The sequence below is a fragment of the Chiloscyllium punctatum genome, chromosome 7, assembly GCF_047496795.1.
Source record: "Chiloscyllium punctatum isolate Juve2018m chromosome 7, sChiPun1.3, whole genome shotgun sequence".
NCBI lineage: Eukaryota > Metazoa > Chordata > Chondrichthyes > Orectolobiformes > Hemiscylliidae > Chiloscyllium > Chiloscyllium punctatum.
The window spans coordinates 45320159-45346984 of NC_092745.1; the positions used below are offsets into that span (position 1 = coordinate 45320159).

The window sequence follows — 26826 nt, forward strand, 5'->3', positions numbered from 1 at the left end:
AAAACTGTATTTGGAAGTCTTTACACATTTTTAACAAACCTTCCTCGCCATAATTATAAACGTTACGTCAGTAGCTAGCAGATCACCTTGAACATTTTTTTTAAGTGGACAAACTTTCAGTACAGGTCAATTGTTGTGGAATTTGAGGGAAATTGTACATTTGGTTAATCGTTGCTCTGCTGAAGTTGTGGATGAGACTTCATTAAGGCAGAGTTGAAAGATCTCTCCTCTCCTTGTTCATGGGTGTGTTTAGTACTGATGACACCCACTGCTTGAGTGGAAGCATTCCCCGCCTTGTAATGAAAAGAATGCAGTAAAGTCACTTAATTGAAGTTCTGCGTTGTTTATAATTTATCAGAAGGTAAAGATAAAATATCCTCAGACGTTTGTTTTGAGATGGATAAAAATGTCTACATTGTGTGCGGTAAGCATTTAGTAATTTGAGGATGTTATGTATATGTTTCTATCCTGTGCAATAACTCAGAAGGTCAACCTGAAGTCACCAGCTTCATTAATGCTAAGCTCTGTAATGAAAATAACTTATAGGCCATTTAGGGGATTTCCTTTTTTCCTTCCTTTATATCATTTTGCAGGGCTCAAGGTCATATGGTGGCCCTTTGGATAGGCTTTAAACAGAATAGAGGTGGGCTGGATTCGTTGGCCAGAAAATTGTAGAAAAAGATAAAGAGGGAAGATTCAGCAGAGGTTATTAAAATTTACCAAACAAAATGTAGGACAGAGTGTATGATAAGCATAAGGAATCTAACTTGAGGCACAGTAGATAAGGGGACAGCTGTGAAAACTGGGGCAGCCAATGCAGGACTGAGGGTGTTATAATTAAATGCACACAGTATGCAAAACAAAGTAAATGAGCTTGCAGCACAGATTGAAATTTGACAGGTACGATTGTGTGAGATCATACACAGAGATGTGGCTGCAAGGGGATTAGGGCTGGGAACTAAATATCCAAGAATATGAATTCTATTGAAGGAACAGGCAAATGGGGATAAATCACCAGGCCAAGATAGACTACACCTCAGAATTCTTAAGGAGATAGCTGACGAGATTGTAGCTGCATTGATGGTGATCTTTCAGCAATCACTAGAGTCAGCGAGGCTGCCAGTTAGCCTAATCTTGCTTGTTGGTAAGTTTTGAATCTATTATTGTGGATGTAATTGTGGAGTACTTGAAGTACACATTAAAATAGGGCACAGTCAGCACTTCTTCATCATGAGGAGGTCATGCCTGTGAAATTTTAGAATTCTTTGAGGAAGTAATAAGCAAGTTAGACAGAGGAGAGCCAGTGGACATGATCCATTGCAATTTCCCAAAGACCTTTGACAAGATGACTTTGACATAGGCTGAGAAACAAAATAAGAGCCCATGGTGTTAAGGATGAGGGGCTGCATGGAGAGAGGATTGGCTGAGAAGGCAGAGAATGGGGGTAAAGAGGTCATTTTCACGATGGTAGCCAGTGGGATTCTGCAGGGGTCAGGTTAGGAACACAACTATTCACATTATACATAAAATATCTGAACGAAAGAATTGAGGGAATTATTGCTATGTTTGCAGATGACATAAAGATAGGTAAAGGGGCAGGTAATGTTGAAGAGGCTGCAGACAGGCTAGGAGAATGGGCAAAGAAGTGGCAGATGGAATACAATGTGGGTAAGTGTGAGGTTTGATGGGAAGAATAGAAGTGTAGACTATTTTCTAAATGGGAAAAGTTTTGGAAATCTGAAGCACAAAGGCAGTTGGGATTCCTAGTTCAGGATTCTCTTAAGGTGAACATGCAGGATCAGTTAGCAGTTAGGAAGGCAAACCGAAAGCGAGTGCTTCCAAATAAACCTGTTGAATTAGAACCTGGTGAAATATAATGTTGACATTTATTTCAAGAGGGCTCAAATACAATAGCAGAGGTGTACCTCTGAGGCTGTAGAATACTCTGCTCAGACCAAATTTAGAATTCAGAATCTAAAAAAGAATGTGTTGGCATTGGAGAGAATACAGAGGTGTACAAGAATGACCCCGGAGGTGAAGGGTTTGTCATATGAGGAGCGATTGAAAACTTTGAGTGTGTACTTGGTAGAGTATAGCAGGATGAGAAGGGATCTGATTGAAATGTACAGAATACTTAAGAGTCCTAGATAGGGTGGACCTGAAGATGGTGTTTCCACTAGAATAAGAGACTCGGACCCAAGGACACAACCTCAGAGTAAAGGGATGACCCTTCAGAATTGAGATGAGGAGAAATGTCTTCAGCCAGAGAGTGGTGAATCTGTGAAACTCCTTGTCACAGAAGGTTGTGGAGGCCACGTCATTGAGCGTGTTTAAGACAGAGGTAGAGTGTACAGAGGAACATTGATTATTCGAACGAGATGGGCGGGCACTATTTCATTTGGATAATTGATTATTCGGTTAATTGATTTCCTCTGGGGTTCAGAGTTTTCTGTGAAGTCTGCTGCCTGTTCAGGAGACTAGGCAGCAGCACACAGCGTGCGAGAACCACCAGCCTGCCCCCAAACCCCGTCCGCCCCCACCCCGCTCCCCAAATCCCGTCCGCCCCCCCTGATGTGGCAATGAGTCGAGAAATAGGGACAATAGAAAGCCCAATATTCATTTTAAACCTGAGCAGATAAAATAAGGATTTCAAAAGGATGAATTGAAGTTCACATAACCATATAATTCGATGGTTCTATTGCTTTCATGCTCTCCTGTGAACCTTGTGTGTTAAAATACTATTTCTTGCAGTTTGATACTGTTCCGAGCCTAACCCTTTTGGGGTGGAAATGGGCTAATTTTCTGTTGGCTGAAGATTTGTTAGGAAGAATATTGCTAAGAATATTCTTAGGAAGAATTTTTAGACCAGGTTTGACTAAGTGTTTCTCTTGCAATCGGAAATTTAGATTGTCATAAGAAGGGGAAACATTTTTCATAAAGACTTTAACAAAGCTAACTTTCCCTATGTGACATTGCTGCTTGGGGAAGTTTGCTAAGCATAAATTAGGCTTACATTTCCTCTATGACCCTGTACTTTGAGATGCCTGGTGATTATGAAAAGCGCAACATAAATGTAAGTTTTTCTTTTCTTTCTATGATTACAAACTGCCAGACACACAAACTGGTGCTGTTTGCAGGTAGAAGTTGAATAACTCAAGCAAACATTTAAAACGTTAATTTGTCTGTGACAGTGTCTCTCTAGTTCATGGCTACTGAATTCATTTTATTTTGCTGAACTTTTTTTTTAAAGTTCCCACAATGCGTAATGTTTTTGGCAATAACCTCAATAAAGCAAGCAATTCTCAGTGACTTTGTAGTATATTCAGTCAAGTGGGAAATAAGCACAAATGGCTTTGTTTTTCTTGGCTAGGGATTCATCATTTTAAAATTTGAAGATTTGATTGTAATGATAGAATAACGTCAGCATTACTGAAAAATCAGCATAATACTAGTGAAAACATGAACAGTTAGTTGGCACTGTTCAACAGTTGAACAGCCCATGAATGTAGAATTATTTATCTCAAAGACTTTCAGTCTGGCATAGCAGGTGTTTGAATAAATATTATCTGTAAAAGCTAATGTCATGCAGTTTGGTGTCCTAGTAGTTCCAAATTCTCTCAATCGTGCGGTGTGACTAATCCTTAAAACATGCAGAAAGATTATAGCCAGGCGGAGTGACGTCAGACACACAGGAACACGGAGGAATACAATGCACTGACTGTCTTCTGCCAGGGGGTTGCACTGCACTGAAGCTATCCTGAGACCTTCTGCAGCTGACCTGCCTTTCTCAAAAGACTCAGCACATTCTCTAAAAAGAGGCACTGCACTGTGCAGAGACAGCCAAGACTCCAAACAGTTAAAATAAAGCTAAATATTCAGCCGCTTCATATTCTGAAATGTTAGTTCAATCAGTTCTTCTGTTTTCTGCAGCCGATGGGGATCCGAACATTGTATTTGTATTGTTTGCAAGGAAAATGGGTTTTTGCTAATTGGCGTGAGAGTTGACAATGATGGACCACTTCTTCTGATGAGAACTGGCCACATCCGCTGCACAAATAACCCCAACTGTGAAGGTCATTCATTGTCAAGTCTGCAACATGGAAAGGGCACTTCTATAATCTGACATCCTCATTAAAATTATGTTGTAAGAAATTCACCTTTAACTTCTCTCTTGTTTTGAGGCAGGAAATAGACAGAAGCTGTATTTGAAATTGGTTAAATATTTTGGTTCAAATCACTGTGCACTGGACCTGCCCTTTTCTGGTTAGCATGATTTTATCAATATTCTTTAAAGTTTAGTTTCTTGTCAGGGAGTCAGTTAATATCCAGTTACTCGCAAGAAAAGAAAACTAAAAGAATTGCATTAATGTAGTGCCTTTCATGGATGCCCCGATGTGTGTTACAGCCGATTAAGTACTTTTGAGATGTCATTGCTATTGCATTGTCAGTAATGCAGCAGCCATTTGGCACCGGGCAAGTTCCACAAATAACAATTTTATAATGACCAGATAATTTATTTCTGTGGTTGAAAAAGGGATAAATATTGGCCAGAATGTCAGTAATAACTTAGCTGTTTTACTTCAAATTTATAATATGTCCACCTGAGATGTTTAGTCAGAACCATGGTTTAACATCTCATTAAATTCCAACCATAATAGCAGTCCCTCAGTAGGAGCATTGGTCTTAGTTTTTCTGCACAAGTTCTGGTGTGAGTTTTGAACCCACAATCTTCACAGATAAGAAGTGGCAGCTAATCGGATGGAGTGGCCTGAACAAGGCATTTTGCAACACATGCTGTCAGTTGTTACTTGAACGAGTAGGTAGCTGAATTTCATGCAGAGAGTGCAAACATTCTGAAAATGTTTATGCTTCATGTCCTGGCTCTGCCATATTTTTTTCTTCAAAACCATTGTTATGTCATACATCTTGCAGGCAAGCCTGTTCCTGTGTTTAATGCCTGTCCTTCATTATTTGCTCTAAAATTCAGGGCAAAATAAGTAATGCTTTGGGTAAATCTTCATAGATTATGATGGCAGCCTGGGTCAGTTTATCAGCTCATGTAATTGAGAATCATAGAATCATACAGTGCATCAACATATGAGAAACACCTGACCTTCAACCTAATCCCATTTGCCAGCATTTGACCTATAGCCTGGAATGTTATGATATGCCAAATGTTCATCCAGGTACTTTTTTTAAAGGATTGGTGAGGCCTCATTTAGAATACTGCATTCAGTTCTGTTATCCCTAGTATGGAAAAGATGTTAAACTTGAAAAGGTTCAGAAAATATTTAGAAGGAAGCTGCCCGAATTGGAGGGTTTGAGGTATAAGGAGAGGCTGAATGGTCTGGGGCAGTTTTCCCTGGAACGTCAGAGGCTGAAGGGTTATCTTTATAGAGATTTATAAAATAGCCAACATCTTTTTCATAGGATTGGGGAGTCCAAAACTCGATGGTATAGGTTTAAGGTGAGAGGGGAAAGTTTAAAAGGGACCTGAGGGGCAACGTTTTCATGCAGAGGGTGGTGAGTATATGGAATGAGCCAGGAGAAAGTGAGGACTGCAGATGCTGGAGATCAGAGTCAAAGGTGTGGCCACACCTTTTGACTATAGAATGATCTGCCAGAGGAGATGGTGGAGATGGGCACAATTACAACATTTAAAAGGCATCTGGATGGGTAAATGAATAGGAAGGTTTTGGAGAGATATTGTTCAAGTACTGGCAAATAGAACTTGATTAGTTTAGGATATCTGGTTGGTGCAGGTGAGTTCGACCAAAGGGTCTGTTTCTGAGCTGTATAACTCTCTGACAATATGAGGCTATTTGCCTCTACTACCCTCCCAGGCAATGCATTCCAGATTGTCAGAATTCTCTGGGTAAAAAAGTTTTTTATCCCTCTAAACCTCAGGCCTTTACCTTAAACCTGTGTCTCCTCATGGCTGACCCTTCAACTAAGGGGAACAGCTGCTCCTTATCCATTTTGCCCATGCCACTTCGAATCTTGCACTTCTCAATCAGATCATCCTTCAGTTTCTCTGCTTCAAAGAAAACAACCCAAGCCTCACATTCTTGCCTCGCAACTTACCTTTTACATTGGGGATAGCATCTTGGTCAGTCTCCTCTGCAGCTCCTCCAGTACAGTCACACCCTTCCTATAATGTGCCAGACAGAACTGCACACAGGGCTCTAGCTGTGGTCTCACCAAAGTTCAATACAACTCCAACATGACTGATCTGCTTTTGTAATCTATCATTGATTGATAAAGGCAAGTGTCCTCTATGCGTTTTTCACCACCTATTAACATGTCCTTCCGCCTTCAGAGATCTATGGATGAAGATTCCAAGTTCCCACTGTTCCACAGAATTTCCAGTCATTGAATGAGTCCTTGTCAAATTACTTCTTGCAAAGTTTATAACCTCACACTTGTCAGGATTAAATGCCATCCACCACTTATCTGCCCATTTGACTATCCCATTATATCTTCTTGTAACCCAAGATACTCAACCCTACTCACTCACTCAATGTTATTTATATCAATAATGAATAATAAGGAGACCCAGCACAGATTATTGTGGTATGCAACTGGACACTGGCTTCCAGTCACCAAACCTTCCATCATCACCCTCTGTCTCCTCCAACTGAGCCAACTTTGAGTCCACTTTATCAAATTACTCTGTCTCACATGTGCATTTTCCTTCTTGACAAGTCTCCTTTGTGGGAACTTGACAAGGACTTCGCTGAAATTCATATAAAAAGTGTCAACTGCACTATTCTCATCTACAGATCTGGTCACCTCCTCAAAAAATTCAATCAAATTTGTTAGGCGTAACCTCACTCCGACAAAGTCATGCTGACTATTCCTGATCAATCCTTGCATCTTCAAATGGAAATAGATGCTCTCCTTCAAAAGTTTCTTCAATAGTTCCCCTACTACTGACATGATGTTCACTGGTCTGTAGTTTGCTGGCTTAGCTCTACAATCCTTAAATATTGGAGCCACATGAGCTTTTCCCTAGTCTCCTGGCACCTCCCCATGGTCAGAGAGGAATTAAAACATTTGGGTCAGTGCCCCTGCAAATCCTCCCTTGCCTCCCATAGCAGCCTGGGTCACAATTCATCTGGACTTGGCCATTTGTCCATTTATAAGCCTGCCAAAACCACCAATACCTTGTCCTTCCTATATGAATTTTCCCAAATATCTCGCAGTCTCTCCACCTGAATTCCATACTTTCATCCTCAATTTCTTGGATGAAGACGTATATGAACTATTGGTTTAACACTCTACCATTGCTGTACCCAAACATTGCCCCCTTGGTCCCTAATGGGCCTTACTGGTTGTTCTCTTCCTAATGATATACTTACAAAATCTCTCAGGATTTTCCCTACTTTTACCAGCCAGAGCTTTCCCACATCCCCTCTTTGCTTTCTCATTGTTTTCTTCAGCTCTACCTTGCACTTTCTATATTCCATTAATGCCTCCATTGATTTGTTCCCTTGTACCTGCTAAAGCCTCTCTTTTCCTTCTTATCAGATCCTGAATATCTCTGGTTATCCATGGTTCCCTGGGCTTGTTACTCCTTCTGATTATCCTCGAGGGACCATGTTGGTTTGTACCCTCCTATTTCCTTTTTTAAACACCTACCTCTCCTCTGCCATGCTCTTCTGTAGATTTCCCCACGAGTTGCTGTTCCCAGTCTACCTTGGCCAGATCCTCCCTTATTTAACTAAAATCTACTCTTTCTCCAATCCAAACCTTACAACTTTTCCATTTCTTTGCCCATGATAAGCTTAAATTGTACCACGTTGTGATTGCTACCCCACCATCATGTAAACCACATGTCCCGCTTCATTCCCCAGAATTAAGTCCTCCTTGGACCCTTGATATATTGACCTTAAAATTTCTTCTGTACCCATATCAAGCAATCCACTAGATCCAAGCCCCTAACACAATGTCTATCCTAGTTAATGCTGGGAAAGTTGAAATCGCCTACTATAATTCCCCTTTTGTTTCTTTTTACACACTCCCTTAAATTATTTTTCAATTTGGGGAGTTGCTTCTCAATTTCCCATTGACTCTCTGGGGATCTATAATAAACACCTAGCTATGTGAAATGAACCCATGAATTATTTTACTGATGATCCTTGATTCACTTCAGTTGCTGAATTATTTGAAGTTGAAATGGTGAATTATTTTAATGGTCTTTGCTTTGCCATCATTCCTACTTCAATTTTGTTCTGGCTGTCTCATAAGCGCAGATTCACTTGTGATAGATATTTAGCACTGCTTCTGTCTGAATTTGCATGAAGTATGAAGGTCTCCTGTATTGTGGCAATCTTTGCTTTCTCTGTTCCAATCCATCTGTTCCTGGCTGTCAGATTTCAGGTTTTTATCCCGACAAGTGTTGGAAATCAGGAGTTCTTTTCCAAAAGGCTATGGATGCAGGGTCTTTTTCAAGGTAGATGTAGAGTTGGGCAAGGCCAGTTAGGAGTGTGGTGCAAAGGGTGAATAGAATTTGATACAATTCAAACATAATTTAATTGAACGGTGGAATTGGCTCAAGAAACTGATGACATTTTGCTCTTCCCAAAAATTGGATTTGGATTAACCTACAACCCAATATTGCTGTTTCCACTTGGGAATTCATTCCTACTTCAAGCTATCTTGGATGTTGATTGTATTCATTAGTTGAGTGCCAACAGAAATAGTTAATGAAACTTAACTGTTTCAGACAGCAGGAGGGTTACTGGCAAATTTCCGAAGTCTTCACTTACCATGTTGGATTGTTTCTTTCATTGAACACCACAGAAGCACAGTCAAATTGAGCTAAGTACGTAGCATGGCACTTTGAATGGATGTATGGTATAGGTAAAAACGAGCTTTATTCCTGATGAAGGGCTTTTGCCCGAAATGTCGATTTCGCTGTTCGTTGGATGCTGCCTGAACTGCTGTGCTCTTCCAGCACCACTAATCCAGTATGGTATAGGTCTCTAACTATGTTTTGGAGATACTTTGCTGGATAACACAGAGCCAAGAGGGCAGGGGCAGACATTAATTTAACTTATGACTTCTCTCATGTAACTACCATTCACTCTCCTGTAATCCCCTCTCTTGTTCTTTTTTTTGCACTTATTTTCTCTTGCTAATGCCTTTCTGCACTTTCCCAGGCTTGCTCTGCCTTTGCACCAACTTTGCTTGCATCCCTCTTCTGATCACTCCTTTCAATATTGTATCCGTGCCCAACTCTAACAAGCTGCTTGCATCCCTTCCTGTGAAAGCCGTCCTCGTTCTGTTACTTGTTTGTCCACCTGTACTCTGCTCGAAGACCCTTCCCTGATCAACTTACCTACGATCATGCCCCTCTTGATTGCTCCCCCTCTGTTCAAGCTCCTACCTAGCTCTATCCCATATGCTTGGCCATTCTGTATACTCCATGTTTTTACTCCCATCGCATCCTATTTTCATCCCCACCCCTCTGATCGCCTCACTTTCTTGCAGCCCTACTCTCTCTTCAATAACCCCTACTTTCTCTCTGCCTCCTCTGTGTCCCACTATTTGTGTACCATCCTCTTTTGTCATGCCCTTCTGCTTGACTCTCCAGCTACCCACTACTTGCTCTCCCTTGTTTGTGTGCACTACTCTCAGATCTCCTTTACCTTGCACAAATGTCCTTATGTCCTCCCTTATCTTCTCATTTTCCCTCCTGTAATTGACCTCACGTTTTTCTCCCCTTTGACCTGCAGCCATTTTGATTTACCTTCAATTGCACCCCTTGGTTCAACCTTCCTCCCCATACTCAACCCTCTTGGCTGCTGATGCCTTACCCCCTCCCCCCAACTTAACCCTATCTTTGCTGAACTCTCATTCCCTCCTTTATATTTACGCACACCGCACACTCACAAAGGGATCTGTGACCTCTAATATGGCAAAGTGATGCACAACAACAGGAAATGTTGTACTGCCCTTTTACACTTGCTAATGTGTTGTAGTGTCTCTCTGGTTTCTAACTTTGCTCAGAACATCGAGTAAAGGAGTTGAGGAGCCATGTTGCAGCTGTACAAGACATTGGTGAGTCCACTTTTAGAATATTGTACTGCATACAGTTCTGGCCTCCTACTATAGGGAGGATGTTATTAAACCTGAAAAGATGCAGAAAAGATTTAGAAGGAACTGGAGGGGCAGGCAAGTGGGATTAATTTATTTTGGGAACTTGGTTGGCATGGACAAGGCGGATCAAAGGGTCTGTTTCCATGCGGTATGACTCTATAACTGCTCAACATAACTTGAAACAAGAATCATTGAATGCTATCCTGATGGAACTCAGCTGTTCATTGTTGTTTTAGACTTGCAGCTTGCGATATGTGCGATGTACTGATATTTATCTACTTTTAAACTGAACAGGGTGTGTTTTGTTTGCATCTCTGTAGATGTAGATGTCATTGCTTTTATTTATGGTTTACCAGTACGCACTCAGCCAATTGAAAAGAAAAGGTATTTGTTCAGTGATGCAGTGACTTTCTTTACAAAAGTGCATAGTCACCCAGGAAATGGCAACGACACAGATCTCGTGGGTTTTCCATGTTGGATGAAATGAAGCTGCTGTCAGATTGATTATCATAGTCATAGAGATGTGCAGCATGGAAACAGACCATTCGGTCCAACTCATCCATGCCGACCAGATGTCCCAACCCAATCTAGTCCCACCTGCCTACACCTGGCCCATATCCCTCCAAACCCTTCCTATTCATATATCCATCCAAATGTCTTTTAAATGTTACAATTTTACTAGCCTCCACCACTTCCTAAGGCAGCTCATTCCATACATGTACCATGCTCTGAGTAAAAACGTTGCCCCTTGGGTCTCTTTTATATCTTTCCTCTCTCACTCTAAAACTTTGCCCTCTGCCCTCTAGTTCCGGACTCCCCGACCCCCAGGGAAAAGACTTTGCTTATTTATCCTATCCATGCCCCTCATGATTTTATAAACCTCTCAGCCCTCAGCCACCGATGGTCAAGGGAAAACAGTCCTAGCCTTTTCAACCTCTCTCAATAACTCAAATTCTCCAACCCTGGCAACATCCTTGTAAATCTTTTCTGAACCCTTTCAATTTTCACAACATCTTTCCGATAGGAAAGAGACTAGAATTGCATGCAATAGATTGCCTGGTAAGTTTAAGGGGAATAGAGATCTGAAATCATTATCCTTTGCAGCTGCTTTAAATGGCTTTTCTTGAATCATATCCATTTACTTATTTGTAAGAATACAATGGATTGCCTTTTCTTTTGCTGTGTATGGTAAAATGCTTATAATATGAAATTTGTACATTTCTTTTAAGGGTTGCAAACTAGTTCAGTCGTAACTTTGCATTGCTAATTTTTCAAGCATTTCTTTGACCTATTAATTGACACTCATGTCATTCCCACTTGATGCACATTTGTTTACATTTCTGTTTTCTGTTTCTGCATTAGTATGTACTTCTATACAGCATACTATCTGTGCATGATTCCCTATTTTTATATAACATTGCAGATTAGTCTATTGATTTATCATATTTTCATCAATCTGATTTAATGGGAATTGAACCTGACCCTTCTGACCGAGAGATAGGGTGATACCACTGTGCCACAAGAGCCTCATTCTCTGGATTTGTCCAATGTACATGACCTTTTTTGCTTTAATTATCAGAGTCCCTTGAATAAATTAGTGCTAAATTGTTTTTAGCACTAGAGGTGGCAATGGTAGCTCAGTGATTAGCACTGCTGCCCCACAGCACTAGGGTCCCAGGTTAGAGTCCAGCCTTTGGTGACAGTCTGTGCGAAGGTTGCACATTTTCCCTGTGTCTGTGAGTTTCCTCCCACAGTCCAAAGATTTGCAGGTTAGGTGGATTGTCCATGGAGAATTAAATGTTACAGAGATAGGGTAAGGGGTTGTGCCTGGATGGGATGCTCTTCGGAGTGTGGGTACAGGCTTTGATGGGTTGCTTCTGCATGGTAGGGATTCTGTGATTCTGTGACATTTTTAATTATCCATAACTCATAGGTAGTCTGACTACAGTTTGCAGCTGTGCACTCAGTGCAGAAGTCGTTCAATTTACTGTGTGACACATTAGCATGAGGCCTTGGAATTTATTCATAAAGATTTGCTTTCATGATGTCTCTATGATAGACTGCATCAATTAATAATTGATTTGTGCAAACTGCATTGATGTGTATCATTATGGCTAATGTTATGATCAGAATTTCCTAATTGCAGGCAGAATACTTGGAGCTGATTTTATTTGTAATCTGCTGAGAAATAGCGAAACTACACAAATAAAAAGTCATGAAGGGATTGCTGAGGCTTGAGTCCTCTCCTGGCCCCTGTGATACAATGCATGTGAGGTGCTATGTTATCGAGTTTGGATACCTCCCACCTTTTTGCATAATTTCAGCACTTGATATGGTTGGGATCCTCAGAAACCAGAAAGAAACCAGGTTGCAGCAGTGTCATGTGCTAATATCACCTGAATCAGAAGGGTTACTGTTAGTTTTTATGCTGCCATGGTAGATTTGCGTTGCTTCAACTAAACCTCTGCCCCATGCTTGAGTGTCCGGAGCACGTGGCAAAGCTGACATATTATGCAGTCTTAGTGGGCAGGCAACACCTTAGGAAATCTCCCATCATCTGAAGCACTGCATCAGGAGATGAAAATAAAATTGGGGACAGACAATTACATGAAATGCAACATGAAACATTCCATCATTTCCTTTCATAACATCTGCAAAAAGAGGCTGGTTTGTGTGACTTTTATCTAATTGCAGTAAACTGATGCCAGATCACTCATCTGTTCAAGAATGATTGCTCTCTGCTAGATTGATTGTTCATTTTCATACTACATAATGTGATTAGCTTGCATTGTACATTTCTGTTTTTTATTGATCAGGTGATCAGAGTGGACCAATATTTCTTAAGTTGTGACCTGACACTGAAATTTAGATTGGAAGCAATGACCTAGTTTTTCATTAGGTTGATTTCAACATATCAATGACAGATATCTATTCTGCCTATTTGCAAACATGATGACTAAAAAAATTGAGATTTCACATTTTCAGTATGTGTAACAAGCTATTTAAAATGAATGTCATCAATTGAAAATGACAGCAATAATGCTTGTCAGTAAGTAAAATTCTGCTGTGGCCAACTGAACCCTAAGGTATTGTCAGTGATGTTGGCTTTGGTTAGCTCTCCTTCCTGTTATTTGTATTTGAGTGGATGATCATGAAGTTGTAATGTTGTCTCTCAAAAATCAAGTTCTTTTCTCCCTCCACAGACTTATGACATTTGTTTACAATTAAATTTGTTTTGGTCAATTTATTCCATGATTAAGAGTAGTTTTACTTCAAGATGACATTTGAATCTGAATTTTCAGATTGGCCAAAGACAAAAATTGGTCTCTTTAGTAAGGCTTTTGTATACTTTTGCTTTGACCTCTTTAAAATTCCCAAATTGTTGTGTGTTGTGATTGGAGCTGGATTGGCCCATCAAAGACTCAATTAATTTTGTCAACCCCTTTGAATGATGAACATTTGTTTGTTTTTATTCTACTGTATGAGGTAATGGCTTATTCAAATAATTGCATGTCATTCTATTTGACAAACAGCCTTATTTTTCATGTGGTATGTATTACTAAATTAACACTGCTATATATTATGTGGGCATTTTTTTTTGCAATTTCTGCAAAAGATTAAAGTGGTGTATAGCAAATTGTACATTGCACTTGTTACAAAAGTGTACAAAGATTTAGTTGTACACATTCCTGTTCACTTCTGAGCTTTCATGCAGTACTTAGAATACTAGAATTGCCTGGTTTACATGATATGAATTCAATCTGAAATAATTCCACATAGTCTGGTATCTCATCATTGTCACTCTTTATTTACACATGGAGAGTTCTTGACACTGGTCTGGCTCCCTCAAAGCCAGCTCTCCGAGTGAATAGAACCTCTGACACTCATGTTTATATCTGTCAACCAGGGCTTCAGATTGGACCAGGTTAATAACCCCAGTCAGGGAACTCATATTCTTTGAGGTCTACCTGTCCGATCTTGTTACAGTCACCACACTATCCATGATAATTAACATGACTGCAGGCAGAGGTTGGGTTGGAGTGCCACCTACTCTTATAATTGTATATTTACAGTTGCACTGTAATGTCTGTGCTGCAATTCTTTTAGGAATGAGTCATTGTTCCTTCAGTCTGCCAAGAACAGTTGAAATGACCACTCAAACTAATTAATTTGATTGCAATGTACTTTCTTTCTCATTCAGCAATCTAAATATCAGTTGTAAATAATTAAACATAACAGGGTGAAAGCTTCTAGGGGTTTAAATGACATGATGTGATTAGTGGCAGAGTCAGATGAGAAGCCTCGTGAGGCTTATCTCAGTTGGGTGCATGTGGCTGCTTCGTTTATGCGTTTGTCAAGAGGTGTGGAAAGTTTCATGCTAGGCATCAGCAAGTTGTCAATTAAGGGGAATTATAGTTTGTTAAACACCTCATTAACAACCCAACTTGCCTCATTAATATACAACTTACATCTTACTAAATGTGCCAAACACGGTAACCATCATGAAATACCAAAATGCAAATCAAATCAGATACCTGGTGACTTCCCTCACTTGCTCCAAAGAACCTCCATTTGGACATTAGGCACTAATGTCTTAGGGCATGCTCATGGAACACTGATCACCCACACCCCATGGACTTTGACTTCCGATAGGTACCATTCTGTGAGAATCCTCACAGCATATGTCCAGTCCACTTAAATTACACTTTTGCTTTTCAACTGAACTGGCATCTATCATTGTAATATTGCAGCAAAGACATTTTATGCTTAGAGACATGGACTCACCCCATGGACTGGACCAGATTGCAATTCTGAACTGTTTGCTTGTTCTCACAGTGTTTGCTCACTTTAAGCCTGTCTGCCTTGCCTTTGTGTGCTTTCCCCCCCCTCAGCCAGAACTGCCAGTCTTATATTACTTTTGTCTTGCCTTACCCTTGAGCACAAAGCCAGGAAGCTTGTTATGGTTTTCAGCAGGCCTCAGTCAAGTCAAGGAGCATATCTTTTCCTCAGGGAGTCTTGCCACAGTAAGTCAAGGGCAGCCTCCAATACCAGTCCAGTGGCTGAACATAGTCAGTCTGCTGTTTCAGGCAGAGTGAGGGTCCTCTATGCATAAGGGCTGAGGAGCTGAATGTTGGACAGCCCACCACCCGTCTTGACAATTTCTGTCCTATTGTGGATTTCTTTCCTCCTGAGGGAGAGCAAATAAAATGGAAGGTAAACTTGGATGGCACAACTATTACATTTTGGTGCAGGTAAGGAGGTGTGAGTGAATGAATCGGCAACACAGAGGGCATACAGGTTTATTATTGGGGTTTGGGTGTATTAGATTGAGTGGGGAAGACATTGCAGGCAGTAATAAGAGTACTAGAACATAAGCCTTGGTGTGTGGTGGGTACCAAAGGAGGATGGTGGCACTATGCAGGTGGAATGGAGATGGGCATTGCCATCCCACAATGCTGGACACTTCTCCAGATGGCTGAGACTTGCATTAACTCAGGTGGCCTCCATTGCTGGTGCTGGGAGAACCAGAAATTTTAGGTCCAGCAAGACCTCAAAGTCCCTGCCTGGTCGGATGTCAATTATCTGCCACCTGAGTTAATGTAGTCTCAGCCACCTGGAGAAGTACCTGGCACTGTAGGAAAGCAATACCCTTCACCATTCTGCCAGCATTAATGCTACTGTTCCAAGGCAAATGGCAGCTCTGGACTGACTACTTCTGCAGGTGCTCAAAAGACTTTTAAAGCTGGCATGCAGTGTTTCTGTGGATATTCACTGAGTGATGAATTGTGGCAGCAATGGTGTGTGGATTATATGGGGCTAGAATCAAACATGAGAGTTGTCACTTAATGGGGCATATTTGGTAAGGTATGGTGAGAAATCTGTCTGGGCCTCAGAGTATTTACCCTAAAAAAAACTCAACACAGTCTGAACTCAGCAAATGAAAAGTGAAGATTTAGCCCATTGTTTTTCATCTGCTAGCTGCATTGCTGGGATGTAAAGAAGGAGGAAGAAACTGAGCTCATTTAAGAGGACTGAACAAGGATCAAGACTGGTTTGTGTGTTTTACCAGGTAACCCTCATTAATGATGGAGGCCAATTATTTGAAGTAATTGAACCGCTAACCGCTAATCAGATCTTCCCGTTATGGATTATGTTAGCTCCCTGTACATCTATATTAAACAATGCTGATCTTTCCTGCCCTTATAAAATTAAAGACATTCGAGATTTGAAGGAAGCTGAGGCTGTTGCAGACCCCCTTATGTTCTCAAACCATCTGATACCCCCTCTACACTCTTTCCTGTTGCAAGCACTAAATGCATACTTCCCCGGTAGAGTATGAAATTGCATTATCTATCTGAGCCCTCATGCTGCAGCCTGGGGGAGGAAATAAAGAGCAAGTTGCTTGCATCTGTATGTGCCATAACCATTAGGTGGTGTTGCTGTAGGTAGCTTTGTTTCAACCTTGAAATTGATCAAATATGGAGAAAGTGAGGACTGCAGATGCTGGAGATCAGAGCTGAAAAATGTGTTGCTGGAAAAGCGCAGCAGGTCAGGCAGCATCCAAGGAGCAGGGGAATCGACGTTTCGGGCATAAGCCTGAAGAAGGGCTTATGCCCGAAACATCGATTCCCCTGCTCCTTGGATGCTGCCTGACCTGCTGCGCTTTTCCAGCAACACATTGATCAAATATTCCTGGAAGCATCTTTTGAGGAAGTCTTCTCTCTGAAAAAAAATTGAGTTTTTACTCTGTGTAGGAGACTGGTAAAGAAACTAAAAAGTCTGCTGAGTTCTATTATTTTATTATTTCTGTAGCCCAGTATTTTAAATGCATTTTCTTGTTTTACTTCTCAGTCGCCACAAAGCTGTGGTAAAAGGGACAGTTCATTGAAAGCTTGCGACTAGGCAACTGTGATTCTCTCAAGTTGGTTAGAGGAGATCAGGTGACATTTTCAAGAGCAAAATATTACAGATGCTGGAATCCTGAATTAAAAACAGTAAATTCCTGCAATACTGAATATATCTGGCAGCATCTGTGGAGACAGAAAGTGTTGATATTTTAAGTTGTGATTTTTCATCTGAGTTCATGACCTGAAATGCTGACACTGCTTCTTATTCCATCGATACTGTCATATCAGGTAATAATTTGTTTCTTTCCTCCCCTTTTCCTGTTTGAAAGTGATCAGTATCCTCGCACCACACACACTCCTTTGGACATACTTTATTGCTGTCAGCAAGCAAGGAGCTGCACTATCTGGCTTCCTTGCTGTACATAGTCCATTAACCATTTTCTTATAGACCACGCCTTGTTTAAACAATTATCTATTTCTGCCCCAGCATTGATTTTGTAGCAGAGCATGACAGCCTTTATACAAATCTACCTCCATGTAACATTGTGGGCTCAGTTTATGTGCCTTGTATTGATTCTCTAGCACAAGTAATCGTTTCAATGTTTTCAATGGTGCCTGCTTTTATAGGTGGGTAAATACCACCTGGTAGGAATGGTCTTTCCCCTGACTCTAGCTTCCTTGTGATGTCTGTACAATGATGGAAGTTACAGATTGAGATTTTGTTTCATTTATGATGCTGTGTTATATACTAATACTGTGGTAAACTGAAGATTGGAAGGTCAGTGGGGTGGATTTTCTGCTGGTAAGGTTGTCATTATGCGGGTATAGATTGGAGTTGTGTTTGTAGAATCCCCAATGTAGCACTCTCCAAAGGAATTGCTCAGGAAATTGGATTTTCTGCTTGGCAATTCCACTATGCTTGGAACTCAGCATAAGTCTGCACAAAAATTGGAGACGTTGAATGGTTCCAATGGAATTAAGTACAATAGTTATTCAGGAAAGATTAGACTATTAAATACATGATCTATGTATTGAGTAACTATTAAGCTGATGCCGTATGTACTCAGCGAGTTTTGAGAAGATTTGTAGTTCAGTGGTGTCCTTCCTTATCTGTTTGTGAGGATACTAGTGAGAGAGAATCAAGTCTTTTTGTGGCTAGTTGGTGTTCATGTATCCTCGTAGCTAGTTTTCTGCCTGTTTGTGCAATGTTGTGTTTGTTACAGTCCTTGCACGGTATTTTGTAAATGACATTAGTTTTGCTTGTTGTCTTTATAAGTTTTATCAAGTTCATTAAGTGCTGTTTTAGTGGGTTTGTGGGCTACCATGATGCTAAGGGGTCTGAGTAGTTTGGCAGTCATTTCTGAGATGTGTTTGATGTATGGGGGAGTGGCTAGGGTTTCTGGATGTGTTTTGTCTGCTCGTTTGGGTTTGTTGCTGAGAAATCAGCGGAGTGTGTTCATTGGGTACCCATTCTTTTTTGAATAGACGGTATGGCTCTCACTAGTATCATCACATACAGATAAGGAAGGACACCACTTCGACTGGCTCAACACATCCATCCTAGGACAAGCCAAACAAAGACATGCACGAGAATTCCTAGAAGCATGGCATTCCAACCAGAACTCTATCAACAAACACATCAAGTTCGACCCCATCTACCACCCTGAGAAAAGGAACAGCAAGTGACTTCACCACAGGAAATAACATCACCGCAGGAAATGACATCACCAACCCAAAGAAACCCAAACATATAAATATAAAGCAGGAATTTTCAGCATTGCTTCGCCAGAGGCCAACTGAAGATGTTATCTAGTAGGGTAACAAAATGTCTGGAAATGAACCTTCCAGCTCAGCGAGCCATAAGTACCTCATAATCCCCTGACTCTTTACACACCCATCCCAGAAACAATACCTTTAGGGATCTGACATGCCCTATTCCTGGCTCCGAGACCCTTCTGGATCCAACTCTGACACACCACTGGACCTGACCTCTCTACCCACACTGTGTTTGACACTTCCCGACCCCAGAAATCCCAATTCAGGCAACTGCAACCGGACCTGACTGCTCACCTCCTCCTCCTCCTCCTCCTCTCCTCTATCCATTCCTCCCACAGAGCCCAATGATCTATTCCCCCTGTTTTGTTACTGAATTTAACTGGATTCCAACCAACGTCTCTTCCCTCCCCTCATTGGCACACCACTCCCACCATAGCTGACACCCTGCTCTCTCCTCAGCTGGTATCCTATCTAGTTGGCTCCCTGCAAACCTGGTGTCCTACTTGCTTGGTATCCTATTACCTCTATCCAGATGGCATCCAACCCTCCCAAAATCCTAACATCACATTTGCCTTAACCTTTAACAGAAGCTCTTATAGACGCTGTCAGGACTTTTAAAATTTCAGGATCTGTCAGCTGACTACTGTGAAAAGGGGTGTGGTTTGTCTTCTGTTGACACTTCTTTGCTCCTAAACAACTGTCAGAATGGAGTCCTGAGCAGAATCTCCTCAGAAATGCAGCGTACCTTCTTTTGTAAAAAAAGCAGTACCTAAGGTGTTTGGTCTGAGATTGCCATTCACTGGGAAATCAGGACCTGTGATTTGTATTCTCCTTTTGCCCTCCCTACAAAGGTTAATAAGGAATAATTCAAAGTTTGGGCGCTTAATCATTCATGTTATTTCGTTTTTGGCTGCAGATTGAATGGTTAGATTTGCATGATATATAAACTCTGCACATAGTCACTTTTTTAGTTGAGACAGGCAATTTTCTTAATCCCAAAGAATAGCTCCTGTTGGAAGAGGACAAAACAAGATTAGGCAACTTTAGAAAATGCCCATCTTTTCACCTTGGTGTTTGGAGACTACTATTATGAAGACATAACTAACTCTATTTTAAATGCATTTAAAATATTTCCTTGAACATAGTTGGACTGTTCTACACACCTTTGGCGAGGAATAATCATAGAATCCCTGCAGATGGAAGCAGGTCATTCGGCCCATCGAGTCCAGGCCGACCCTCTGAAAAGCATCCCAGCCAGACCCAGATCCAGATCCCTACCCTAGCCCTGTAATTCCACATTTCCCATGGCTAATCCAGCTAGCCTGTCCATCTTTGGGCTGTGGGAGGAAACTAGAGCGCCTAAAGGAAACGCATGCACACATGGGGAGAATATGAAAACTCCACACAGACAGTTGCCTGACGGTGGAATTGAACCCTGGTCCCTGGAGCTGTGACGGGGTCAATTAAAATACTTAAGGAGAATAGGTAATTTAGAAACCAAGCCATGAGAATCCATGCTTTTTTTTCCCCTTGTTAAGGCTATGATCCCACCTTCAAAAAAATGTTACTGTTGCTATGTACTATCAGTTATTAATCTGTAATACTGCTGACTGCGGGCATACAAGCATAGAAAGTATCTTCTCCAGGAAATAGACTAAAAGCTTTAATGTCTCTCTTGGCAGCCTGTAAACGATCTATTAAAATACATCAATATGAACCATGTGGAGCTCCAATGAGAGAGGCTGGTGATCAATAAAACACTCTTTGCATATCCGTTTATCGGAGGGCTGTCTCTTTTCTAATTTGTGAGAGAGGATAATAGCACTGTATGGAAGGTGTTTCAATATTCCGTGCAGCCTTTGTGGCTTGTGTCCAGATTCTGTGAGCGGACAATGAGTTCTTTCCTCCACGGTAGAGCAGAGTGGTCAGACTGCATTGAAGATGAGGAACAGCTTCTTTTGTTGCTCGGTAGAATACAGACTTTACCTGACCCCTAAATCTATAGCGAGGTCGTTTTTTTCTTGTGTGTTTGATCAAAGTGGTTGTAGATGGCAGGGATGCAGGGCTAATTGGGATATTGAAGCTTGTTTGGGTGAGACACATTGTATTGGACTGAAATGAGAGAGGGTACGGGGCGTGGTACATGCTATTTGTGAACCTCTGGTCGAATGTTTGGCTAATTAGCATGCTGATATAGTGCTTTAAGGAGTGAACCTTTGCTGAAAAAGATGTTTTTGTCTCATACTTTGAATCAAGGATAGAGGAATTTACTCAGAAAGTTTTATGTTTGCCAGTCAGTGCTATCAGTAGTTTTTCTTAAGCTTATTTGCAAAAGAGATGTTTATAGTTGATAGGAACCTGAGATGGCAACAATAGGACAACAGCTTAGCAAACTGCTTCCCTTTGTTTATGGGAATGCATGTGATTTTGAATTTTTAAAAAGCTCCCTTTTGTGAACTGCAGTGAGGAATTCCTATAACGGTGATGGGAGTCAAAATAAATTCAATTGAGATGTACTGACTTTTAGAAACAGGATACAGCAGCATTCTATCCAGTATAACTAGACTGAGGGCAAAAGCATTTCTAGAATTTTCCATTCATTCCTGAGGAATGAAAAAAAATTAATGAATTGAATAATGTGCGATACCACAAAGATAATAGATATTCCCATTTTACAATAAAGAAACAGCAGATTTTTCTGCATTGGAGTTTATTTCTTCAAAGAAGGACTGCACTGCTGTCCAGTTGTAAAACAAAATCTCTGTTTAACTAAAAAAATATTTTTCATACTCCGAATTTGTACTTGATAACTAGAATATGTACAACAAAGCTGTGTTTGTATCTGTGGAGGAGTTTTGTCCATTTGCTGCAGTACAGTGCGGAATTGCTCATGTTGAAAGGATTTCGGGGGAGGGGAGGAGTTCCTTCAGGAGTTAACACGGAACTGACTCTGCCTTGCTTTTCACAAAATAAAAATTTGCTGCTTTTGCCCTGACAGTCATGATGTTTTTTGTGAACCTTCGCTGTGATATGGTGATCTCTGAAGTTTGCAACCTCTGTTCATCGCTGGAGCAGAGAAGATCCTGAGTGAAGGGAGTGTTTATTTTTGATCTGGGTTGAAGTTTCTTTTAATCGGGGCTATATGTAAAGATTGTTTTGGAATTTCTTGGTGTTAATAGGGAATGTATTAGGAAAGATGGTTTGAGGGAAATTGGAGTAAATACTAAGTACTGTTGTAAAAGAAAACTATCTGTAATGTTGGTGTCATTTATTCTACTTTACTCAGAGGCTGCTGTCACATGGGCAAACTAAATTTTAAACATTTTGCCAGTTAAAATTGTGATTAATTATGTGTTCAATCTGATTGTTATTCCCTCTCACATTTATTCCTTTTCTAGTATTTATTTTTGAACAGGGAGACTAATATTAGTTTTGTGTACTAATTGGAATTGACAGTTGCCAGAATTATAACTTTGTTTGTATTAAAACCTTTCTTTCATCTGTGATGGTTTCTAAGCCTTAGAGATCCAAATCCCTTGATCAACAACCCGAACACTTTGTTTTATGTATTGTAATTAAGAGTAAATACTGGCAACGCTCAGCAGATCGCGCAGCATCTGTGGATAGAGAAAGGCGAGGTTAACCTTTCAGGTCAGTTACCTTTTGTCAGAACCAATTGTCTTTGATGAAATCTCTGAAATCAAGTAGAGATTCCTTGATTTTTGGTAGTAGTGATGGCAGGTGTCTAAATTAGATGTGCAGAAATGACTTTGGTGTGAACATTTTAGTCAGGTTTTTCTCTTGCCTTTTAGTTTTTGTTTGATTGCCACAGTTAAGATTTTCTGAAGTGTTGTTAGTTTTGAAAAACTAACATTTCCAGGTGTTAAACATTTGGGAAGAGGATGGGATTGCATTCTATTCCGATTAAGCGGTAGTGCTCACTTGGTAGATACGTAGATGCACTGCTGCTGGTCAGTGAGCCAGCGATGGTATCTGATAAGCACAAAGTGGTTGAGGCACATTCCATTGTTGAATAGTCTGTTTCACTTTTTAAATTTGCCAGTGTGAAACAAATGCATGGGTTAGCTAACACAGAGCAGCTATTTTACATGAACTTACACTCCCATAAGTGTCATCATCTTTAGATGAGCTGGATAAAGGAAAGAAAATGCAACAAAGTTTTAAATGTTCTGTTTGCTTAGCATACTGTGTTTTTAGAATTAAAATCTAAACAAGAATTATCTGAGTGAGTTTGTCATTTCAGTTAGGTGTTTTCAAATTGGTAATTTTCAATAGAAAGTAATCTGCTGAGGATTAACATTGAGGAAGCGAACATGGTTGAATGGTTTCTTATTTCTGTTAAATGTTCTTTAAAAATAAACAATTACTGCATGTTTGATTTCTAAAACCTGTTTGAGTTGAGCAGTGTTTGTGGTGGGTGGGGACAGCCTTTTAGTTGGTAAAGTTATGTGTACAAGAAAGTAAATAACATGGCTCATCACAGCAAAGCCCCGGATCCACGTGTCACTCACCTTGCACTCTTATGAACTGTATTTGTTTACATCGCAGTGCTTGTAACATGCACTTATTTGCATCACCAGCCACTGTTTTCACCTGTGGGCCAACCTCAACTTGGTGCCAACTTGGTGCCAATGCAGTCGCGCTCGATAACATCTCCCTTGTCAACGCTGGTGCTTTCATTTTGCCACCAGTGCGCAGTGCAGTCCTCCGGCGAGTATGGCTGTCTCGGAGACCAGCCAAGTCCCAGCTCTCCTAGCAGTACTACTGGTAAGTCCACTGAGTTTCATCAGATTTGTAAAGGGCCTGTGTTTTCAGTATACGTAACTAATCGCTTGACAGAGAGCCATATTGGACAGTAACATCAGCTTGCACTTGAGATACTCATACGTTCTTAGGTTTGACTTATTGGAACATGCTGGAAAGCACTGTATTTTTCCGCAAGTCATTTGTTTATGTGACAGGGTAAACCTGATCAAGACTGAGCTGTAAGTAGGGTTAATATCTATTTTCAGACCCAAATCAAGACAGAGTGAGATGGCACAGGGCAAAAAGTGTGGGTAGGATCATGTCTTGATTTCTGAGGTTTGGTTTGGTTCTTCTGCAGGAACTTTGTTCAAGCTTTCATGACATTAATTGTTGACGACAAAACTTCATAAATCAGTTGCAGAGAAAAATAAGCCTGACCTTTCTTTTTGCAAGAAATATTTGAATGTCTTTTATCACTTTCTCGACAATCAGTTCAGAAACTGGGATGCCCCAGCTCAAAACCAAATGGTTAGCAACTCTTGATATTTGCAGTGTCTAGTAAAATGCTCATACTTGAGTCAGCAGTGTAATTTGTATGTACATGCCTTCACTGTCGATGCAATTTAAGATAACTGATCTGTCTGTCTCATGGTCCTCAGTTCACTTGCTTTGTTTCAATGCTTCAAATTCAACATTTCCAGACTAGTTTTACTGTTTACAGTTGGTTGGAGCATTTAATTAAGGATAATCCCGAACTCAGGATAGTTCCTTATGAGATCGTGTACTTTAGTGTATATGTACAATTTGAAAACTATAAAGATGTAAAGTATACAACTATGTATCATATGCATAGAATCACTGCAACAGTTATATCTAAATCATTGTCTTTAAGCATACAAGTACCCTGGTGAACCAAGTTGTGAAAACCAGGCAGCTTGCTTTTATGTTTGGTATTTTTAAAATCGCTGACTTATTCTGTCTGAATTTCTTGAGCTTTCGGATTTTATGCCTCATATCAGACCAAAGAAGAAAGAAAGACAAGATATATTGCTATGGATCTTGAATCACAAATCAGACAGGTTGCCAAGCTTATTCAGCATCTGCAACTTAAGGTGAATGTAGAATAGTAGAATTGCTGATTTCAACTTCACGTATGAAGGTATAGATGTTGGGTTTGCTTGAAAATATGTAATACATATTCTCTAATCAAAGAATATTAGATTCTTTGTTCAAAGATGCTATTACACACTTCTGGCACGTGTGACTTCAAACGAGGACACCTGGCTCAAAAATAGAGACACTACCACTGCACCAGAAGAGACCTTATTGAGAATATATTGTTTACTTGCTGCATATACAAGGGAACTTTGATTATCCAAACGACACAGACAGGAAGTATTTTATTCGAATAGTCAAATGTTTGGATAATTGAATGCTGGATAACACAGTCTAGCCAAGCGATCTTGTTCAGATAATCCAAAATTCGAATAATCGAATGCCGGATAATCGAGGTTCCTCTGTAGACCAAAACCTGTTGGTGACCAATAGTTAATTCAAGCTGGAAAGCATAATCCTGCAAATATGTTTTGTTTTGCTCCAGCTTTGTACCATTGAACAAGAAAAAATGGTGCTATAGTTTAGTAATTATTTTTGATACCTTAGCAATTATATTCTGATTCATCTCATGAAGCGGATTCAGTCTACAGACTTTGGATGGCCAACTTGATTGTCAGGCTTAAATTTGCTGAGATTTTGAAGCTAAAGAATGAGCCAAGATTGGTATGGGTCTGGACTCCTCGTTGGAGTCAAAATTAGGCAGGAACTGGAAGCCATGGATCCTAGCAGTAAGGATTTATTTATCTATTTTTGCAAGTGGATTACTGTATTTGTGTTACATTTTTAGAAGTGTGTTGATTTGCCTTCTATTATATATGTTGGAATTCTAATTGTTGGTGTTACCTGTAAAATATTTCCTGCGAAGGAATTTTATATTTCTTCTCTCATCCAACTTGTAACTCTAAATGCATTTTGTTAGATAATAGTTTACATCATCAGTTGCAATATTATGTAAAAGCATTGATTTCATTGGGACTCTGTGGCTTGCAGCTTCATCAAGCATCCTTCCGAAAGTTCGTTAATGAGTTATAGAAATTTACAGCACAGAAGGAGGCTTCCAACAGAGGCCATTTATCTTTCTTTGAGAAATGCAAAACAAATCTTGCTACCTCTCACTGTCTCTAGAGCTCATTGTGGTCATAACAGAGAGATTGTGTGTTCTTTTGTTTTTCTCTTTAGTCATAAAATGGCGTAATTCCTTTAATATCCTAATTGAATGTAACCAAAGGAAAGATTTGTTAAAGAGCCAATAACTGTCAAATAAATTATTGTCCTCTCAGTCTGTCAGAATTCTGGTGTTAATATATTTAATGTTGGCTGGAAATACTTTTCAGTCAGCACTTGTTCCTGAGTCATTTGTCTAACCTGTCGACTGTAGCTCTACAGAGAATAGTGAGCAATAAATCGTTTATAATCATCTGTAAATAATAGGGTACTGTAGGGGGAAAAGCCATTGATTGAATAAACTGGAATCATACATCACATTTGTTTTGGGTTGGCAGCACTGAGTCACTGAAGAGAAGAGGCAGTAACATAGCCAAGGTAAAGCAGTTGTTATACATCAACTTAGAAAAGACTTTTGTGACTCTTGTGTTGCTCATTCCCTTAGCAAAACATACCAAGCAAACCCTCTTACTGATGGTCACTTTGGCTTCTACCAGGCTCATTTATGTCCAGAACTCATTACAGCCTTGTTGCAAAAGACATGAAAAGGGCAAGAGAGAACTCTGTGCTGTTTGAAGTCATGCCTACCATAAAGGAAGGTTGTAGTTGTTGGAGGTCAGTAATCTCAGTTGTAGGCCATTGGTTCAGACAGGAAAAGAAATTGTTTTTGGAAGTTTTACAACTCTATATCGTTGCATAGTTTATTTTTTCTCCTTGCACTCCTCATTTAATGTGAATTACAGAACGTATCCCTGAAGTAGCATAACAGTGCAAGGAAATAGGGCCTTCTCCAGCTGCACGAAGCAGAATAGCAACAAAATATGACTGCCTTTAGAAAGACATGTAGCCCTCTGGTAGTGATGCCAGTTTACTAGAATAGTGCGATCCACATTGAGCACGTCCAACTGCTTCTGGGTTCCACCATTAGCCTGAAACTGCCCATTGTGGACGTATTTATTGTGCCAGGTGATAGAATTAATATTTTGGAGATTACCTTGATGGTAAATTAAAAGTATAAACATTCTGCCAGTAGTTGTTGGGAGTAATAATG

At 40.3% G+C, this 26826-nt stretch overlaps 1 protein-coding gene across 12 annotated transcripts in view; it reads left to right on the forward strand.

Annotated features, from left to right (window-relative positions):
• The window catches only part of rasal2 (RAS protein activator like 2), a 413768-nt gene that overhangs the window by 246158 nt on the left and 140784 nt on the right, over positions 1-26826 (forward strand). The window contains exons 1-2 of one of the 12 annotated variants that reach the window (XM_072573468.1): positions 20655-20696; positions 23330-23516. The exons of 9 other annotated variants lie outside the window; for them this stretch is intronic. In XM_072573468.1, coding sequence (XP_072429569.1) covers positions 20670-20696; positions 23330-23516 — 214 coding nt within the window. In that variant the 5' untranslated portion in view covers positions 20655-20669. Of the gene's footprint in view, positions 1-20605; positions 20697-21708; positions 22380-23329; positions 23517-26826 lie in introns of those variants that run through there. 2 more of the 12 variants (XM_072573471.1, XM_072573472.1) reach the window with 2 other exon arrangements.